At 45.9% G+C, this 17,504-nt stretch overlaps 1 protein-coding gene across 6 annotated transcripts in view; it reads left to right on the top strand.

Moving 5' to 3' along the window:
* Positions 1-17,504, top strand: part of RPTOR (regulatory associated protein of MTOR complex 1) — a 308,767-nt gene that overhangs the window by 120,372 nt on the left and 170,891 nt on the right. For all 6 annotated transcript variants that reach the window (XM_075904089.1, XM_075904088.1, XM_075904087.1 and 3 more), the window contains one exon: positions 5,473-5,648. In XM_075904089.1, the coding sequence (XP_075760204.1) occupies positions 5,473-5,648 (176 nt within the window). The remainder of the gene's footprint in view (positions 1-5,472; positions 5,649-17,504) is intronic.

The following is a 17,504-nucleotide window of genomic DNA, read 5'->3' as shown; positions in this document are numbered from 1 at the left end:
CACGTTTTCATTGCATCGGAGTCCCTCTTCTAAGGTTTCAAACTTGCCTTGTCTCTTCAGTGACTGGGCACAAAAATAAGGTATGGCTTGTGGTAGATGGGATGAGAAGTGTCTGCAGAATAGTTGCTGTCCCACTGCTACTTGTATTGCCACGTCTTGTTTGCAGAATAACAGTAAATTATTTTTTTTAAAAGCATACAGTCCAGCCGCTGGAAATGATTTTTGCATAGATATTCAGTAGCTTGCTAGACAACTGAACTGAGAAAGGGATAATCTGGTGAGACAGTATGGTCAGGGTGCAGGGAATCACTCATTTGCATAAGTGAGGAGCTACATAGAGAAACCGAATGAAAGAAGAGGTGTTCTGGAAGGAAGAAATGCTGGAATATATTGTCTTATATCTCAATGGAAACAAGGCAATTAAGAATTGTTCCTTCTCAACAGAAATGCTGATCCCAGGGAGAGACAGTAACTTCAGCTCAGAATGTTCCAAAAATGCTGCAGCGCCTGTACCTATGATTTTTAAGGAGGGAGGAAGAGATGCGGACTGTATTTTGTCTTTCCAGTAGCGCTCTCTCTCTCTCTTCATTAACTAGAAGGCCAGAGTTTGTTTCAAAAGTCCCTTTCTTTCCTACAGTATTTTAAATGGATTTTGAAAGCATTGAATGAACAGGTCAGTGACTGTGCAAGCAAAAGGCACATTCTTTCTGTGCTCATGGCTGGCTTGCCTACCATTCAGGACACAAAAGACTCTTATTTAGAAAAGGAGGTCTACCAGGGCACTGGAGTACTTGACAGTCTTCCAAAAGCCTCTTGAGATTCTTTAACGTCCATATGGACGGGCAATTAGGATCTTGGTTTAATACCTCATCTGAAGGATGATACAAATAACTCTCCTAAGCAAAATGAGTTTTAATCCTGTCCAAATAAACACAGACATTTCATAGTGCCCTGTAGATAAAAAGTCCATTTCGAAGTGGTGGTGTGGCCTTAGCATATTATGTGGCTTGACAAATTCATGCCCTTGGTTTGAATGCTGAGTTTAAAGGTTTGATACTGTGCCTTTATCCGCTTTCTTTTTTGTCACAGTCTGTCCAGCAGAAAGCAACATTCCCCTCGCCCTCTGAGCACCGCTCAGATATGAAAGCCAACTTAATTTTTAGAAACGAGATCTCCTGCTGATAATTTCCTGGGCTAATGTCATACCTGGCATCAATTAATAGCGTTAGTAACCAGTGAGAACATGCACAGTTGTAGTGTGTGTAATGGGCTATTTTGGAAGGCGCTGACCTCATGCCGGTATAGGAACAAGGCAAGTGAAATGGTGCCTACATGGTGGGGACTAACCTGTTTAGAAAATACCCTGCGTGTGACATTTCCTTTTGCCCTAATCCCTCCATGAGATTTCTTCGGAGAGTGAAGCATTCAGCAATAACTCTTAATTATCTGACTTTGATGGGTTCTGTGAGTGCATGTAAGCATACCTTAATTCTGGAGAACTAAGCAAGGTTCTTAAGGGTATGGTAAACAATACACTGTGGTAAACAATACACTGGTGAATTTTGATGAGTTTTTCTTAAAATTGTGACAGTTGCAAAATCTAATTATGTGTGAAAGAGAATTAGAAGTGTGTGTGTATGAGAGGGGAGACTATGCCATTATAAGGGCTGTTTTGAGCTATGCTTAAATTGGGGCTGAAACATTTCATGATGTGATTTTCTACAGACTATACTCTCTTTTCTAGTCTCAGCATCTTTTATTGTTTAAATTTCACAGCATTGTACCTTAAAGCATTTTGCCCTGTTTTGTTCTCTACTTGTGTAGGAATTAAATTCTGCTGTGGGTGTGCATGTTCTCTGTGCCTGAAGTAGAGTACATGACTAAGTATATCTAATTAGTGCTGAGAAACTTCTGTTTTGTTTTGTTTTTGTTTTTTTTTAATTTCTCCATCTTTAACTTAAATCTCCAAAAATTAGCTTAATGCCAGAGCAGCAAGATGATTGCTGGCAATGGCATGAAGTATCATAGGGAATTCTTCTAATCCACCATCTGCTGGAAGCAATTACCCCTTTTTTGTAGCTGCATTACTGTCTTCTATGGGGATGAGGATTCTGACAACTGTACAAATTCTGTGAAGCCCAAAGGTCTGGCTAACACTTGAAATAACTAAAAACTGCAATCTCCAGCTTCTATGTTAAGGCAAAGGCCTTCATTTTAACTTAAGCGTGCCTGTTAATTCAGAAGGACCTGTTTTCCTTGCATTTGCCTTGCCTGCCTCTGATTTATGTGCATAAAAGTTTTGAATAACGGGTTTAAAATAGATATATTGTCATCCTTTGTGCTAATTACAAGTGATGAGACTTAAAAATCTGTTCCTTTTTCCTTTGGTAAGTGCACCATTCATAGGTGGCAAAACTGAATATAGGTTAACCTGAGCTGCTGTAATTTGTATGTAGGGGTTTCAGTTTAGCTGACATCTGACATCTCTATAAGGTAGCAATATTATTGATTTGATATACCTTGGATTTTCCATTGTTCGTTGTATCCATTATGTCACCTCCATTCTCAGGAAGGACAGTTGTTTTTGTTGAATGAAGCTTGTGATGGGAACATGCACAATTTTGCCGTGAGATGGTCTGTTCTCACCACTTTCGTATGTGTGCTGACGAGGTGGCACATGAGTGAAGATGATGACAGCTCAGAAATTAAGGAAATGTGAGCCAATATCAACAGGGTGCTAGTGGTAAATTCCTTGTGTCACAACAAAGCGTCGTTGTCTTTGTAAGCAAGTCTAGGATCAGTTATTTGCATGCCATAAGGAAGGTTAAGGTTTTTGTCATGGTGATTTTTGGTAAAAGTCACAGCTGGGTTGAGGGCAATAAACAAAAATTCATGGGACCCCTGGCCTGCCCGTGACTTTTACTGAAAAACGGGTAGTGCTTAGCTCAAATTAAGGTACACAAATTGAGCGATGTCAATTACATAATAATTACAAAATACATAATAATTTTGAAATTGGGAGTGTCTACACAGCACTTATTTCGAAATAGAGCACTCTTCCTCCAACTTCCCTTACTCCTCGCACAATGAGGGTTACTGGAGTCAGAGTAAGAAGTTCTCCAGCTTGACAGTATTTCGACATTATTTCAAAATAATGGCCGGCTGAGTAGATGTGTACTAAGTTATTTTGAAATCATGTTGCTGTGTAGATGTATCCTAACTGAGGGAGAGAGGGGAAGTGGCGGGGTGTAGGGAGCAGGAATGACAGCTGGAGCCCCATGGGGGGAAGGGGAACTAGGAGCTCAAGCCCCATCACAGGGGGACTGCTTGCCCAAGACCCATCCTCAGGAAGAATCACCCTGACTCCAGCCCCGTCTGATGCTGCGACAGAGGGAAGTAGGGGGTGTGGGACTTGGAGGTCGCACAGCCCCTGCTCTGGTTCTAGTGGAAGCCGTGGGGCAGGGGTGCACAGCCATGGCTCTGACTGATGCTGCAGGAAGGGGATGCTCAACCAGCTGCTGACAGCTGACGCTGAACAAGTCAGGCCAGAAAGACACGTTTGCAAAGTGGGTCTGTGCTTTTAAGATGGCTCCTGCCAGTCAGCCAAAGCCCATCTTTGTGGTTGCTTCTCTAGGAACAGTTATCCCGAGGGACTGCAGAGCCCAGGGAATCCCAGAGCTTTCACTACTAAGGCATTGCTATAAATCTGGCCAGTATGGACGACCCTTCACCTGCAGGGGCTGGGAACCATGCGGTCCCTCTGCTCCTAGCCGCTGGGGGCACCCCACCCACTGACCCCTTCAGCCCTGGGGCAGCGCATGCCATGTGGGTCCGGGGGTCACTGATTCCATGACCTCGGTGACATAATTATAGCCTTACAGATAGGGCAATTCTCCTGCTCCTTCGCTCAGGAAGTCTCACGCACATTTCAGTCCAGAATTTTGGATGCTTCAAAGGGTGTTGTAGATCCCCACCAAAACTAGTGTTCGTGTGTGTGTGGAGTGCCTATGCTTTCCAGAGAACTGGGTTTCTTAAAAACCTCCCCTAACATGCACTCTTAATAAAAATGTTGCTCGCTAGTGCCGTTGGAATTGTAAAAGCAATGGGATGACTGGGGCACAGTATTTCCGTTTTACAAGTCGACGGCTGGTCAGAGCAAGCAAAGGTGAAATGACACCGCTAGCTTGTCTCTGTGTGGAACATTACAGCTGCGGCATTGCCTCTGTGCCGCTGCAGCACTTCAGGCTAGACATTGCTTCGTCTGACGGGCAGGGTCTCCCTGGGTGTAGGTAACTCTCCCACCCGCACCCGAGATGATAGCTATGTCGATGGGAGAATTCTTTGTATCCCTTGGGGATGGGATTCTTCCATTGACCCAGTGTTGTCTGCATTAGGGGTTAGGTCACCGTAACCACATCATGCGGAGCGTGGATTTTTTTCACACCCCTGAACCATAAAGCTGAGTCATCCTAACTTTTTAATATAAACTGGACCTTATGAGCTGGACACACCAAACTTTGTCCTGCTTCTACCAGAACTCTACACGTACTTTCGTGGCATCCTGTTCTGCTGCTTACCCTTCCTTCTTTTAAAAACCGATTCCCCACAATGCACCTGGACCGTGAACAAATTGAATCATATGTATGCAAGCCTGCCAGAATGCCATCAGCTTCATGTAGCCCACCAGTGCCGGGCTAGTGTGAAGGCAGCAATGACATGTCTGTTATCCCTACCAGGCTCTCATTGTGACTCAGATTGGATGACTGATTGTTCACAAACCAGTCATATGTTTTGACAAAATTGTCACTTAAACCTAGGAGCCGTTTTCTTTTTCAGAGCAGTCTGGCATTGCTGACGTTGTTTTAGCTCATCTGATTGATGCAGAAAAGACTTATCATACAATTGCTCTGGTGACGGATGCCCATTGCTCTAGACAGAAATTGCAACCCATGGGTTTTGCTAGTCAATCTTGGGGGGAGAGAGCCCCCTGTCATCCTCCTCCTCGTCGTCCTCCTGTCTGTGCTTGCCCTGTTTCTAATACATAACTCTGAGCTCCTTCTGAAGCAGTCAGTTGCCTTTCCTCCTGTCCCTTCTAAGCTATTTCACCATCTTGGAGCTAATGAGAGAGTAGGCTGCCAAAAGGATATTTTGGTTGAACTTTTTCCTCAGGTAGCACAATAGTTCACAAGACTTATTTCTACAACGCGTGGTTCAAAGGTGGCAGGATCTTGTGCACAGTTTGATCTGTGTCCCAAGCTGCTGGTATTATTAGTCAATATTGACATACTACAAATGACACAGATGGCAAATGTACCCTGGCATAGCTACCGCAGTGCCATCACTACTTCAGTCATTGCTGAATCTGGTGATCCATTCAGCCATGGCCATTCTTAGCAGGTTGGTTTCAGATTTGGTTTTTCGGATGGCTAAGCCCTGTGACTGATTTCTCTTCTCTTTTGCTCTCTTATCAAGGTTGCTGCAATTAACCCTAATCATCCACTTGCTCAGATGCCTTTGCCCCCATCAATGAAGAATTGCATTCAGCTGGCAGCGTGTGAAGCCAGCGAATTGTTACCTATGATCCCTGACCTACCGGCTGACCTTTTCACATCCTGCCTTACTACGCCAATCAAAATTGCTCTGAGGTGGTAAGTGTCTCACCTGTTCTGTGGGGAGAAAGCGTGGTCGGCAAAGCTTGTCTGTTGAACTGATGGATTTGTTGAGCTAGTCGTTTTAGCCATGCTAAAGTTTCTCCGCAGTGCTGAACTACATGGAACTATCCTGGTGACTGACAAGATGCTTGCAAAGTAGATGACTGGGCTGTCTAGAAGCCTCGGTTCTTTACCTGCCAAAGGTGTCAAAGAGCGCTATGTTGTGAAAAGTCTGCCTCTCTGTGCGTGTAAGGATGCCGAGAGAGGAGCTCCAGATTGTGAACCGAAAAAACCCCCAGTTCCAAAGAAATGTGTTCAGATGTCATTGTTCCTAACAGATAATATCTGTCCTGACCAATGCGATATTGGGGAGAGGGAAGTTTGGGATATGCCATTTCTTTTTGTGGAAATGAGGCATAGACATTTGACTGTAAAAATTCATATTGATGTTAAACTTGGTACCCTCAGAAGAAGAATTGTTTCCAGTATTATAGGTGAGTAGTATGGCACGCTCCGTATAAAACATGACCAAACCTCCACAAAAAGAACTTTATTAGCACTGCAAAGCCAAGAACCCAGAAGTTAGGAAAGCCCCTATTTCACTGCATGTGTATTCACAGGAGGATATGCTCCATATTCTGCATAGGAGTTTGATGTGAAAAGGATTGTGATTCTGCAGGCCAATAAGTTTGGAAACCATGCATTTGGAAGAGGCGTTACAGCAATGATGCTTTAGTGTGCATAGAGGCTATAGGAAGGGTATATAAAATATGGTGGTCTTTCGTGGGGAACCTTTAGTTCTGAAGCTTTAGAAAACCATTCAACCCGTTCCAGCATATACACTTATGTAGGCAAGAGCTGAGACTGTTTGCCGTTTTAGCCCCCTGGGAGCTTTTAGTTCACTTGAGTTATTAATGTAATTCAGGAAGATAAATTTGGGGTAAAAAATTACAGTTTTTCCTTTTTTATTGGTTAGTGTGGGAAGAAAAATTGCTGCTTACTGTACTTTAATGTCTTTATGCACCAGGGCGCCAAATGATTTCCATGACTTATCAAGAAATATAACCTACAAATCAACTGCACTGTGGTCATTTCCCTGCTTGTAGCTTCCTATAGTACTTCTGAGCATCGAAATAATAATTGTTCAGCGTGCCTTCCTATGTAATGCTCGGAGAGTAAAAGCTAGAGAGTGAGGTGGATGTTACCTGAGTAGCGGTGTGAGCAGGATGCAACATACCTGAGGGCAAACTTGGATCTTCTCTTCTAATGAAACCTAATAGGGCTGCAAAACATCACCACGTTTTCAGTCGCCACTGCTCTGAGGCCCAGTCTGGTGCATACTGTGTCAATATAGAATTCTAGAACACTAGAACTGGAAGGGACCTCGAGAGGCCATCAAGTCCAGTCCCCTGCCCTCACGGCAGGACCAAACACTGCCTAGATCATCTCTGACAGGTGTCTGTCTGACTTGCTCTTAAATATCTCCAGTGATGGAGATTCCAAAACCTCCCTGGGCAATTTATTTCATTGTTTAACCACCCTGACAGGAAGTTTTCCTAACATCCAACTTAAACCTCCTTTGCTTCAATTTAAGCCCATTGCTTCTTGACCTGTCATCAGAGGCCAAGGAGAACAATTTTTCTCCATCCTCCTTGTAACACCCTTTTAGATACTTGAAAACCACCATCATGTCCCTTCTCAGTCTTCTCTGTTTCAAACTAAACAAACCCAATTCTTTCAATTTCAGTCTTCCCTCAGAGGTCATGTCTTCTAGACCTTTGTTGCTCTTCTCTGGACCCTCTCCGATTTCTCCACATCTTTCCTGAAATGAGGTGCCCAGAACTGGACACACTACTCCATTTGAGGCCTAATCAGCGCCAACTATGTCAGGAGAGGACTTCCCTCCAGAAGCTCAACTGTCCCGCCTTTCCCTCAGCTTGCTGGACTTTGTTAGACCTTGAAAGCAGCATCCTCAGTTCCATTTGAAAGCAGCATGTTTTGGTATCGAGCAGTCTCCCCTGCCTAATGATATAGCATCTTACGGCTATTTCTGTGGCCTCTGCCATCCCACAGTGCATTACATACTATATATAGGAACCACTTCACCCATCGCAGAAATATTTTTGTGCTCATTAACAATTCAAACAGCAAGTACCCAATGGCTTGGGACAGAAAGTAAACACTCTGTACGATGGAAATGGCAAGCATTATGTAAGCAGCCAATGTAGCTTCCCAAATTTGGCAGGGCACCAGAGCAAGCAGCTATAAAAGTAAAAATGTCACAGGGTCTTCTAATGACCCCAAGTAATAAGGGCCTTGTTTTCATAGCCTTTGAAAGAGAGGACTTGGTGTCACCTACTGCATGTTAGAAAACAAGTTATAATAGCATGAGTTAGACAGTGCATCAGTCTTTTCTTTCGGATGCTGGCTCTTCGTGCCACAACCATAATCATTTGTATATAATTAAATGTGTTTTGATAACATCTAGTGCATGAGAGGTTAGCTCAATACACCATGAGTGTGAGAGCCCGAGTCAATACAGTGTAGCAAACAAGCCATAACAATATTTAAATTTAGTTTCAGTATTCAGTGTTTCAAGTGGCATGTCATTGGGGGCATATTTCAGTAGCTCAGAGAATACTTTGGGGACTGTAGCTGCAAGTGCATTTCATGGTATGCCAAACACATTCCTGAAGGCTCCGTTTCTCCATGCTGCATTCAAATGTCTGAATAGTTAACTTGTTTTGAATATGGGTAAAGTTGAGCGGGGTGAAAGGGAAGGGAGCGGAGAAGCCAAGATTACGAAATATGGTCTTTTAGACTGCACACGCTGATTTTTAGGTGAAAGATCTTTTCACAAATACATTTTTGCTCTTATTGATTGAGCAGAGACCTACATCAGATGTCTGACGTATTTGCTGTTTGCCTAGCTTCCTCTTGTTATACTATGTGTTTACTTGGTCTGTGCCCACTGCACTGATTTCTAGCAATGGAAGGAGACGGGATATCTGTATTAAGCACAAGGAGCTTTGCTGTTTCACCTAATGGTGTTTGATAGAGAACTTTTTTTTTTTGCCCACCTGCTGACTATGATCCTATGAAATCCCAAGAGCCCTCGTGAAATAGTTGTCTGGGGAGCCTTGGCTGTAAGGTTCTTGTGCCAGGCAGTGGAATTGAGAATGGTGAGATGAGAAGCAAGAACTGTGGTTTGATGAATTGCTCTTTTCCAGACAGAAACCAAAGGATTGGGGGTTTGCTCAAACACAAAGGGTGGGTGCTGAAGCAATGACAAGACAGAGGAAATGGTTTGGGACCAATATGATCCACATTTAAATGATGGGCACACGCCATTTTCTCCACAGTGTGCAAATGTCCATCTTGAGCGGCCCGGAAAGTGAGTGCACAGTGCAGAATCGCACTCACTGGTTCCTGCGCTTTCAGACATGCAGACAGAGAGGCGTGGCACGCTTCGGGAGAGAATTGGCTCTTTCATGCTCACAGGTGTTAACACTTGCTCAGTCCAGTTTTTACCAACTGCTCTGTGTTCTTAAAAACAAATCCATACCAACATGCAACCCCATTGCTATGGCTTCTTGGATTTCAGGGGTCAATCAAGAAACCAGGACTTAAGTACCCCTTCTGCATTCTGGGTTAAAAAAAAACACTCACACCGTGGAGAGATTTTGCCTGATTTTGTTTATCAGGCCATTGGCACCATTAATGTCCTGTATCAAGGCTTTATGTGGCAGCATAGCCACTCTTAATCCTGTCTGTCTCATGGCCCACCACCTGCAGCCAAGAGTGTATGCAGTTGTCACAGCAGTGTCTGAAACGCACATGGAGCCTTCAAATTTGAGGGTAAGACTGATGCAAATTAGAAGAGAAGATTACAAAAGAGCCTTTGGGCCTGGCTTTTGCCATCAACTTCCAAAGCACTTCCAGAATAACCAGTAATTGTAACAAAAAATGTTCTTCAGAACCTCTGGCACTTTCTGTAGCGGTGTTTCTTAATCTGTGTTCCGCAGCATGCTGGTGTTCCATGAGGCAGTCTGAGATGTGCTGCGGAGAACAGAATTCAAAATGGCCGCCCTTAAAGGGGCACGTGACCTTTTTACTTTTTTTTCCCTCAACTTCCCCTGACCCTTTTTTCCCTCAATAACTGTCCCCCGGGCCTTCCCTCCCTCCCCTCCTCTTTTTTTTGGTCAACAAAAAATCCTTGATGTTCCTCACTTAAAAAAAAAATGGTTTCCTGGGTTTTAAAAAGTTTAAGAAACACTGTTCTATAGTGAACTGTTTAATTAACCTGTTGACTGGAAGTGTTCATAGCCTCCCTCCAATCAAACCAGAAGCATTCACTGCACACTAAAAAGCCCCCAGTATTCTTGTAAATAAACGTGTAACTCTTCCAGATGGACTCTCTCACGTGTGCCTGTCTTTGTCTGTCCACATGAGAATGTGGGGTACCTGGGCAATATTTTTCTGACAAAAATAGTGTATTTGCCAATGAATCCTAGAAGTGAAAGGGACCAGAGAGGTCATCAAATCCAGTTGCCTGTCCTCACGGCAGGATTAAGCACTGTCTAGGTGTTCCCTGGTAGATGTCTATCCAGCCTGCCCTTAAATATTCCCCCATAATGGACATTCCACAACCAAAATGAAGGTTTGAGTCAATCAAAGCTATTCCCGCAAATAGTTCTGGACCCTGCCCTCCCCCCCCAAAAATTGAGACTAGATTCACAAAATCGCTGGAGGATGAGGTGGAGCTGCTGTTCCATAGTAGCTCAGAGGTTAGGGCGCGCTCTTATGTGTGAAGAATGCAGGCTCCGATCCCCGCTCTGGAGTGGGTACCAGGTTTTCTGTCCCTCCTGGGCAGTGCTCTGGACCTAGAGGGCACCGATGGGCAACCGTGATGCAAGTGGGCCTCATGAGTGGCTCTCCTTCATCTCAGTGGGTGCATGTGCCCCATGCATCCGCTCTGTGCCTCCCTCCCCTATGCCCTTCTTGCACACTGGGCCACTGGAGCCCCGCACTTATCTGCTTCTCCCCCGCCCTCCCAGCACTTTCGGAGCCCCGCGAGTCTCCTAATTCATGCTCCTTCCCCGCTCTTCGCCCTCCCTCCCAGAGCTTGAACAGCTGCAGACAGCTGATTCACGGTGTTCCAGCTCTGGGAGGGTGGGGCAGGAGCAGGGATGGAGCGTGAATCAGCAGATTTGTGCCCTGAAAGTGCTGGGAGGGAGGGGAAGGTGTAGCAAATGTGGGACCTTAGTGGGTGAGAGGCACATGGGGGAGGGCGACAGACAATGGATCCGCGGACCGCAGGCAGAACCCCTGTGGGCTCCAGGTTGCCCACCACTACTAGAAAAGGTCTGTACCAACTACCCTATGAGTCATGCCTGCTGAAGTGTTCTACTGTGTGTAATAGTGGAATAGTTATTGGGACAGAGAGAGAAAGTGACCTATAGGGAGTAGTCAGGGCTGGGCATGTTAAAGACTAGTCGATATCTTCCCCTCCTCCACCCGGTGCCTCTATGAGATAGAGGCAGCAAGTGGGGGGAGGTACTTCAAAGTGGCAGTGCTGCACAGCCAGGCACCCCAAGGCAACTGCTTCACAGCTGATCCATGCTGCTTCTGCGCATTTCAAAGGAGCAGCTGCCGTGGAGCCCGGGGTTAGGGTTAAGGACTCCCAGCTGATCCTGGGCTCCTAGCGGCATGCAGTCCCCCTCTGGGGACTCGTGTGCATGTCAAAGCAGGCATGGCGTGTGCAGCCCGGAGTCAGCAGGACTTCCCACCAGCCCGGGCTGTATGCGGAGTTCCACATTCCTCTTTGAAATGTACAAGATTCCCAGTAGGGGCTCTTGCACATTTCAAAAGAGGAATAGGGAAGTGCCTATCGACCCGCATTTTAACACTCACAGGGGATATTTGAGACTCAAGTTCAAGCCCTTGCTCTGATGAAGATTTATACAAACAAACAAATTGTACCAGCGTTAACTGGAGAGATTGGGAGAAACCCGGCCAAAGCAGCCAGTAGCCTGGTGGCTAGCTCACTCCCTGGGGACAGGGTAGAGCTGAGCTCAGGTTCCTGCTCCGAAGTGAGGACGTAAACCTGAATCCCCCACACCCCAGCTGAGTACAGTAGGTTGCTGTATACAAAGGAGCTAGCACACCAACTCCTCTTGTTTTGCAAAACTAACCCAAACGTGTATTTTCAATGCCCGTTTTGATGTTGCTTTGCGGTTTACATGTACGCACGTACAATGTGAAACGGGCTTCACCCTGTAGATACACAATCGTAACTGGTCTCTTGGGGTGGGCAATACTTTTTAATGGGTGGGGGTCACTCCAAAGTTTTGGTAAGTGACCAAGGGCTGCACTTTTCTATTCGGTTCTACCAATGGGAGCTGTGGTGATTGGCCTGAGAGCGCGGGCAGCCCATGAAGGCCTCCCTCCCCTTCCAGGGGGCACGGCACCTAAGGGAGCCGCCAGCTGTTTTGAGAAGTGTGGGACTGCAGCAGACAGACAGCCTGCCTCGGGGGCTTGGCAGGGCAGGGCCGGGCCGATGAAAAGACTTGGTGGGCGAAATCTGGCCCGCAGGCTGGATCTTGCTTAGCCCTGTGTTAGAGCATGGCTTGCTGTTAATTGTGTGTTTGTATCACTGTAGTTAGCATAGCCACTCAGGCCAGCTACTGAGGCATCTTGCAGCCATGCTGTCCCTGTGCCGTTGCCAGCACACCATTCTCTAGCTGAAGTCCTGTTGCACCACTCGTACTTAACGTGGCCTTCCTCACAAGAGAGCTAGCTCTGTGTAGTCTGCTTGTCCCAGGAGCTAAGAGGTCTGTTCAAACGTGCACCAACCTGAGGTACTGTTTAAATGCCAGCACTTCTCACGTGGCCGCATGCAAACCAATTTGTTATTCAATAGACTCTCCAATGCTTTGGTGTTCAATCCCGAATCACGATTTAAACTTCAGCTCTGCTAAAAGTAGGCCGTGAAGATACTGTAGTCGTAACACAGAACAGAGAAATCTTCACATATCAAGTGGTGCTTGTAAACTTCTTCCCCTCAAGCTTTTCAATGAGTTTCACAGGGCACCAGGATCGGTGCGTCTGTAATGCGTCTGTGTATTAAAACGCAGTAAAAGAGTGTTTTGAAACAAACATGGTCAGCCCTTGTGCCGCTCGCTGAAGAGAACCTGAATTGAAGATGATTAAGAACTGACTAAATAGATGGGAACTAAACTAGCTTATTTGTGTTGACCAAGCCCAAAGTAACTAAACAAATGGCCTACTTTAAAAACATTCATTGTTTAATGAGCTCATGAGCGTTTAGCAACACCAGTAAGGAAGCTTATTTATATGAATTTAAATCTGACAGTTTCCTTTAAAATGTCCTTAAATCTGTACGTGCTGGGAATGGGTTCTCATGACTATTCAACACCAGCATGTAGCATTTTCAAGCATCTATATTGGGGGAGGCAATAATTTTGGGGGGCCACTCCAAGATTTTGGTATGTGATCAAGGGCCGCACTTTTCTCTGGAGGTGGTGCAGGGTCTGGGATGGGGGTTGGGTGCAGAAGGAAGCTTAGGGTAGGGGACTGGGGTGCAGGAGAGGGTGTGGGGTCTTGGAGGGAGCTTGGGTGAAGAAAGGGTTGTGACCTGGGGCAGTGGTTTGTGGTGCAGGGTCCTGGAGGGGATCTGGGTGCAGGAGAGGATTCTGGCCTGGGGGGGGGGGGGGGGAGTGTAGGAGGACTGGCGGGGTCTGAGAGGGAGTTGTGACCTGGGGGGGGGGAGGAGGCTGCATAGGGTTTGGGCGGTGATTGGGGTGCAGAGTGTGGAAGGGGGCATGGGTGCAGGAGAGGATTCTGGCCTAGAGGAGGGGGATGTAGGAGGGCAGGCAGGGTCTGAGAGGGAGTTGGGTATGAGAGGAAGTGGGGTGCAAGAGGCAGGCCCTGGCTCAGAGGTGCTTACTTAAGCATGGGGAAGACTAGGAGTCAAAACTGGACTCTTGTACTCACTGCCCAGCACTAACTGACAGTCAGCAGCTTTCAAGCAGATCCTTTTTTAAAAAGACGTGGGTGGGAATGAAAGGGGTGGGGGAAGGAAGCAGATTGGATTGTCCAGATGGTATTTGAGGGACAGAGGGAGAAATCTAGCAAGTAACTGGTTTGACAGGTTCATTTGTCATGGTCTTGGGCATTTCCAGCATAGCAGTGTTGATTGCCTTGCTTCAGTTGAGGGTACCAGTTTTGACACAAGCCAGGCGGAGGAGAGGAAAGGGATTAGCGGTGGCTAATCTCTCCTAAAAGAGGGGTGAATAGTTCCTGCAGCCATCCCGCCAGTATGTCGGATCCAACTGCAGTGAGATTTTTCAGATGTGCCATCACAAGTGGCAGCCAGTTGTTGGTGCTGCACCTTGTACAGTCAGCAATGCAGCAAAAAAAGAAACTAGTGGTGGAGGTGGTGTTTGTTTTTTAAGAAAAAGCTTTAAAAGGCCCAGCCCCTTTCTGTCGCATTGGGGTTCTAAACTGAAAAGCTACAAGGCACCTGGAAGCACATTTCCTGCTCTGGTCTCTGAAAAATGGAAGACAGCTAATTTTAAAACATCCAAAATAACACCCACATTGCACCAAACTGCTCCCAGTACCAGCAAACTTCTCAGTACTTGGTTTTGAAAATCTTTGTTTTCCAGTTAAGAATGTAAACACTGAGCCAACTAATCGCCTGCCTTCTTTCAAATTACAAGACATTTCCTTCTCTTTTACAAACCCTTCAGCGTATATGAACAAAGAGAGATCCCTTATGCATGGAAGGAAGAAAGAAAAGGGAGTGTTTACATCAGAAGGTCTTTGAAAGTTTCGTGAGGTTTATAAATTAGCTTTTAAAGCACCAACTGACAAAATTGCAGAGGAAGGTGGTGCAAGAACATGGATGTTCCCCTTACTAAATTGGGAAAGGTGAATTTTCAAAGATGGATCTTATTGTAACCAATCACACTGAAGGGAACAATTTTGCATCTTGATTATGATCAGAACTGGATCATTGCCTATAGTAGGCTGCTGGATACCAGTGTAAGACCCAGTCTTCTGTTGCATACTGCAGTCAAACTTAACCCTTTCAGCCGAAATACCCATCAGGATCAATTTTGTTTCAGAGTTTCAGCAAAATGCTTTAATTGTTCGTGAGAGCAAGATTAGGGAAAAGTATGTTGGTTTGCCTGTGTTTAAAAAATCCCTTACAGCAGTTTATTGAGAAGGTCTAGTGCCTCTGTACTTAAGCCAGGCTTTGAACTGTGACTGTTTTCCCCAATTTCAGGGATGCCCCTGTTGCTGTTCGGGGGAAAATTGGCCAAAATTTGGCCAAGTTAGAAGCATTTGAAAAAACTCTTTTTGAACATGTTCAGTAGAGGCTTGTGAGTTTGGCATCTAAACTCGCTGAAGATTCTGTGTGCACTAACCATGTTCTAGCACAGGGATGAAAAGATGGTCAGGAATTTCCCTGTAGTTGCTGTTCTTAGTACTGGGCTCAGCAAGTGAGAGCTATGAGATTGTCCTGTTCCTCCTGTTGTGCAGGCAGTGAGGAGGAACAAGCAACCTGACTGAACTGAAGAGGGCCAATAGTCGGAGTTGGAGGTGGGGAGGTTGGCGGAGGGAATACACTGGACAAGTGTCTTGGGTCAGGGGGTAGAGCGGCAGTGAGGAGGCCAGGGAGGGAGTCTGGGACCAGGACGGGAGTTGGGCAGAAGACTCGGACTGAACGATGAGCGTGGAGGCGAGGGGTGTGTTCGGAGAGTGACAGATATCGGGGTAATGAGGAGGAACTGGAAAGGAAGACTTGAATCATAGAATACCAGAACTGGAAGGGACCTCAAGAGGTCATCGAGTCCAGTCCACTTGAAGGAGGTGCTGGGGAAGAGAGACAAGACTGGCACGTGCAGGCTAGAGGGGATGTGGTAGATGAGGTCATGTTTTGGGGGAAATGAGTGCAGAAGGATCTGGGATGACTAGAACCCATCACCCCTTCAGAACCTGGAAGAGAACCCAAGATTTGAGTCGAGCATTCCTCTGCTGTCTCAAAATATCCATGAAACCCGCTGACAGATTCTCTCTCTCGTTGCTGTCCAGTGGCCAGTCCACATAGAGGATAATAGCCTATTACTGCCATTGGTTACTAGCCCAAGTGGCACAGGTCTGTTCTGTAGATCTAATGGTTCAAGTATTGCCGATGATCTATGTTAATGTCATAAAGTGGAATTTTGGGGTTTTTTCAGCGTGCCTTTTTTAAAATGTAGGAAATTACAGCTACAAAGCCAGTTAAAAGAACATTAAGCAAACGTTTTGCCACAGCAAGGACTCTCAGGTTCAGAAATACCAGCATTAAGGATGCTCGTGCACTTGGGGAGGTTTCCTGAGATTTACAGAATGACTTCCCCACTGTGGTTCTGCACGAGTGACCACAGAGAGAAAGAGAGAGATTCTGACCATGGGAGTTGGTTTTTCTGGATAGTTTTGACTAATTCAAAGCCTATTTGCATTGATACAACCCAACAGGGACACAGACAGTAATAGTTGCAACCCCCCACCTGGGGAGTCGGAAGGAATTCAGAGCTATATCTTCGGTGACTGCATGTGGCTCTGGGAATCCACCACTAGAAGCTATTTTCTAAAAGCTACTTATGCATGAAGTCATGTCTGGCATTGACGTTGCAAGTGAAATGAATTGGTATCTGCCAACCTGTACAATTGGCGTGTACTGTGAGGCTGTTCTGAGCAGCCAAACTCCTGTGTTCTAAAGAGTTTCTATCAGACTGAAGAACCAAAGAGTGTTTGTTACCATACCCCAATATACTTCACTGGGGTCCAGAATTGCTAAGCGTTGTACAGACGTATCGAAAGACACATCGCCTACCCTAAAGTGTTTATAGTCCGAAATGTCTTTGTAATGGGAAGGAGGAGTACTGACCAGCACCCGGTGACCACGGGGTTAACTCAGCTAGCAAAGGTGCTGGCCAGAGGGTGGGGAAAACCAGTCAAGACAGAGGGTTGAAATTTGAATTGGATATAGATTCCTTGCCTGCTTTCTTTGTGTGGGAGAGAGAAACCAGGAGTTGAGACACACAGAATGATTTAAACCCAGGCAGGACTACCCTTCCCCACAGATTCAGGGCATGGGAGCAGACTGAACAAAGAGAAAATCAGAAGTAACAACCAGGGGAAAGTGAATCTCGTCACGTTCAAGGTCATTTTTCTTTATTTTGTGGTTTGGTTTGAACTGCTCTGTGGGAATTTGCCTCCCTCTCCCCTCCTCCTTTACCATCTAAGCATTGCGCCAGAGATTTTCTCTATTTTAATTTGTTTTCCTTAGTTGCTCTGTAACATCTAGCAACCAAGTCTGCTTTATCAAGTTGATCTTTTGTTTTGTAATAAAAATCTCTTCTTTAAAGGTGAGGATTTGATTCTTGTGCCCTGGCAGGTCTGCCTGTGGGTGTCTGCAAGCCTCTGACTGGGGGGGTCAGCTAGCAGAGACTGCAGCTTGTTTTTTTTTTTTTTTTTTTTTTTTTTCCCCTAAACTGAGGGCTGGAGGTCTGGGGGGCTGGATGGGGGTGGACCCCCCCTAGCCCAAGGGATCTGATGCCCAGACTCCTGTAGCAATATCATGTCTATGCTGTGCTGTTTCCGCCTCTATTCTCTGGCTGGCGGAGTCTGTTCTGGCTGCTTCGGGGCTGTAGGATTTGGGGGAACCCCGACTCGGCGTCACAGGCCTAAACAGCAGGTAGGCCTTTTAGAAGTTCCTCTTTCTACAGCCTTTCCATGGAAAAGCGGATTGACTGCATCTTTGGCTCATCAGAGAAAGGA

This window comes from Pelodiscus sinensis, chromosome 20 (genome assembly GCF_049634645.1).
Source record: "Pelodiscus sinensis isolate JC-2024 chromosome 20, ASM4963464v1, whole genome shotgun sequence".
NCBI classification, from domain to species: Eukaryota; Metazoa; Chordata; order Testudines; family Trionychidae; genus Pelodiscus; species Pelodiscus sinensis.
Note: the sequence above shows the minus strand (reverse complement) of the source record. Positions and strands in the feature narration are given on the sequence as shown.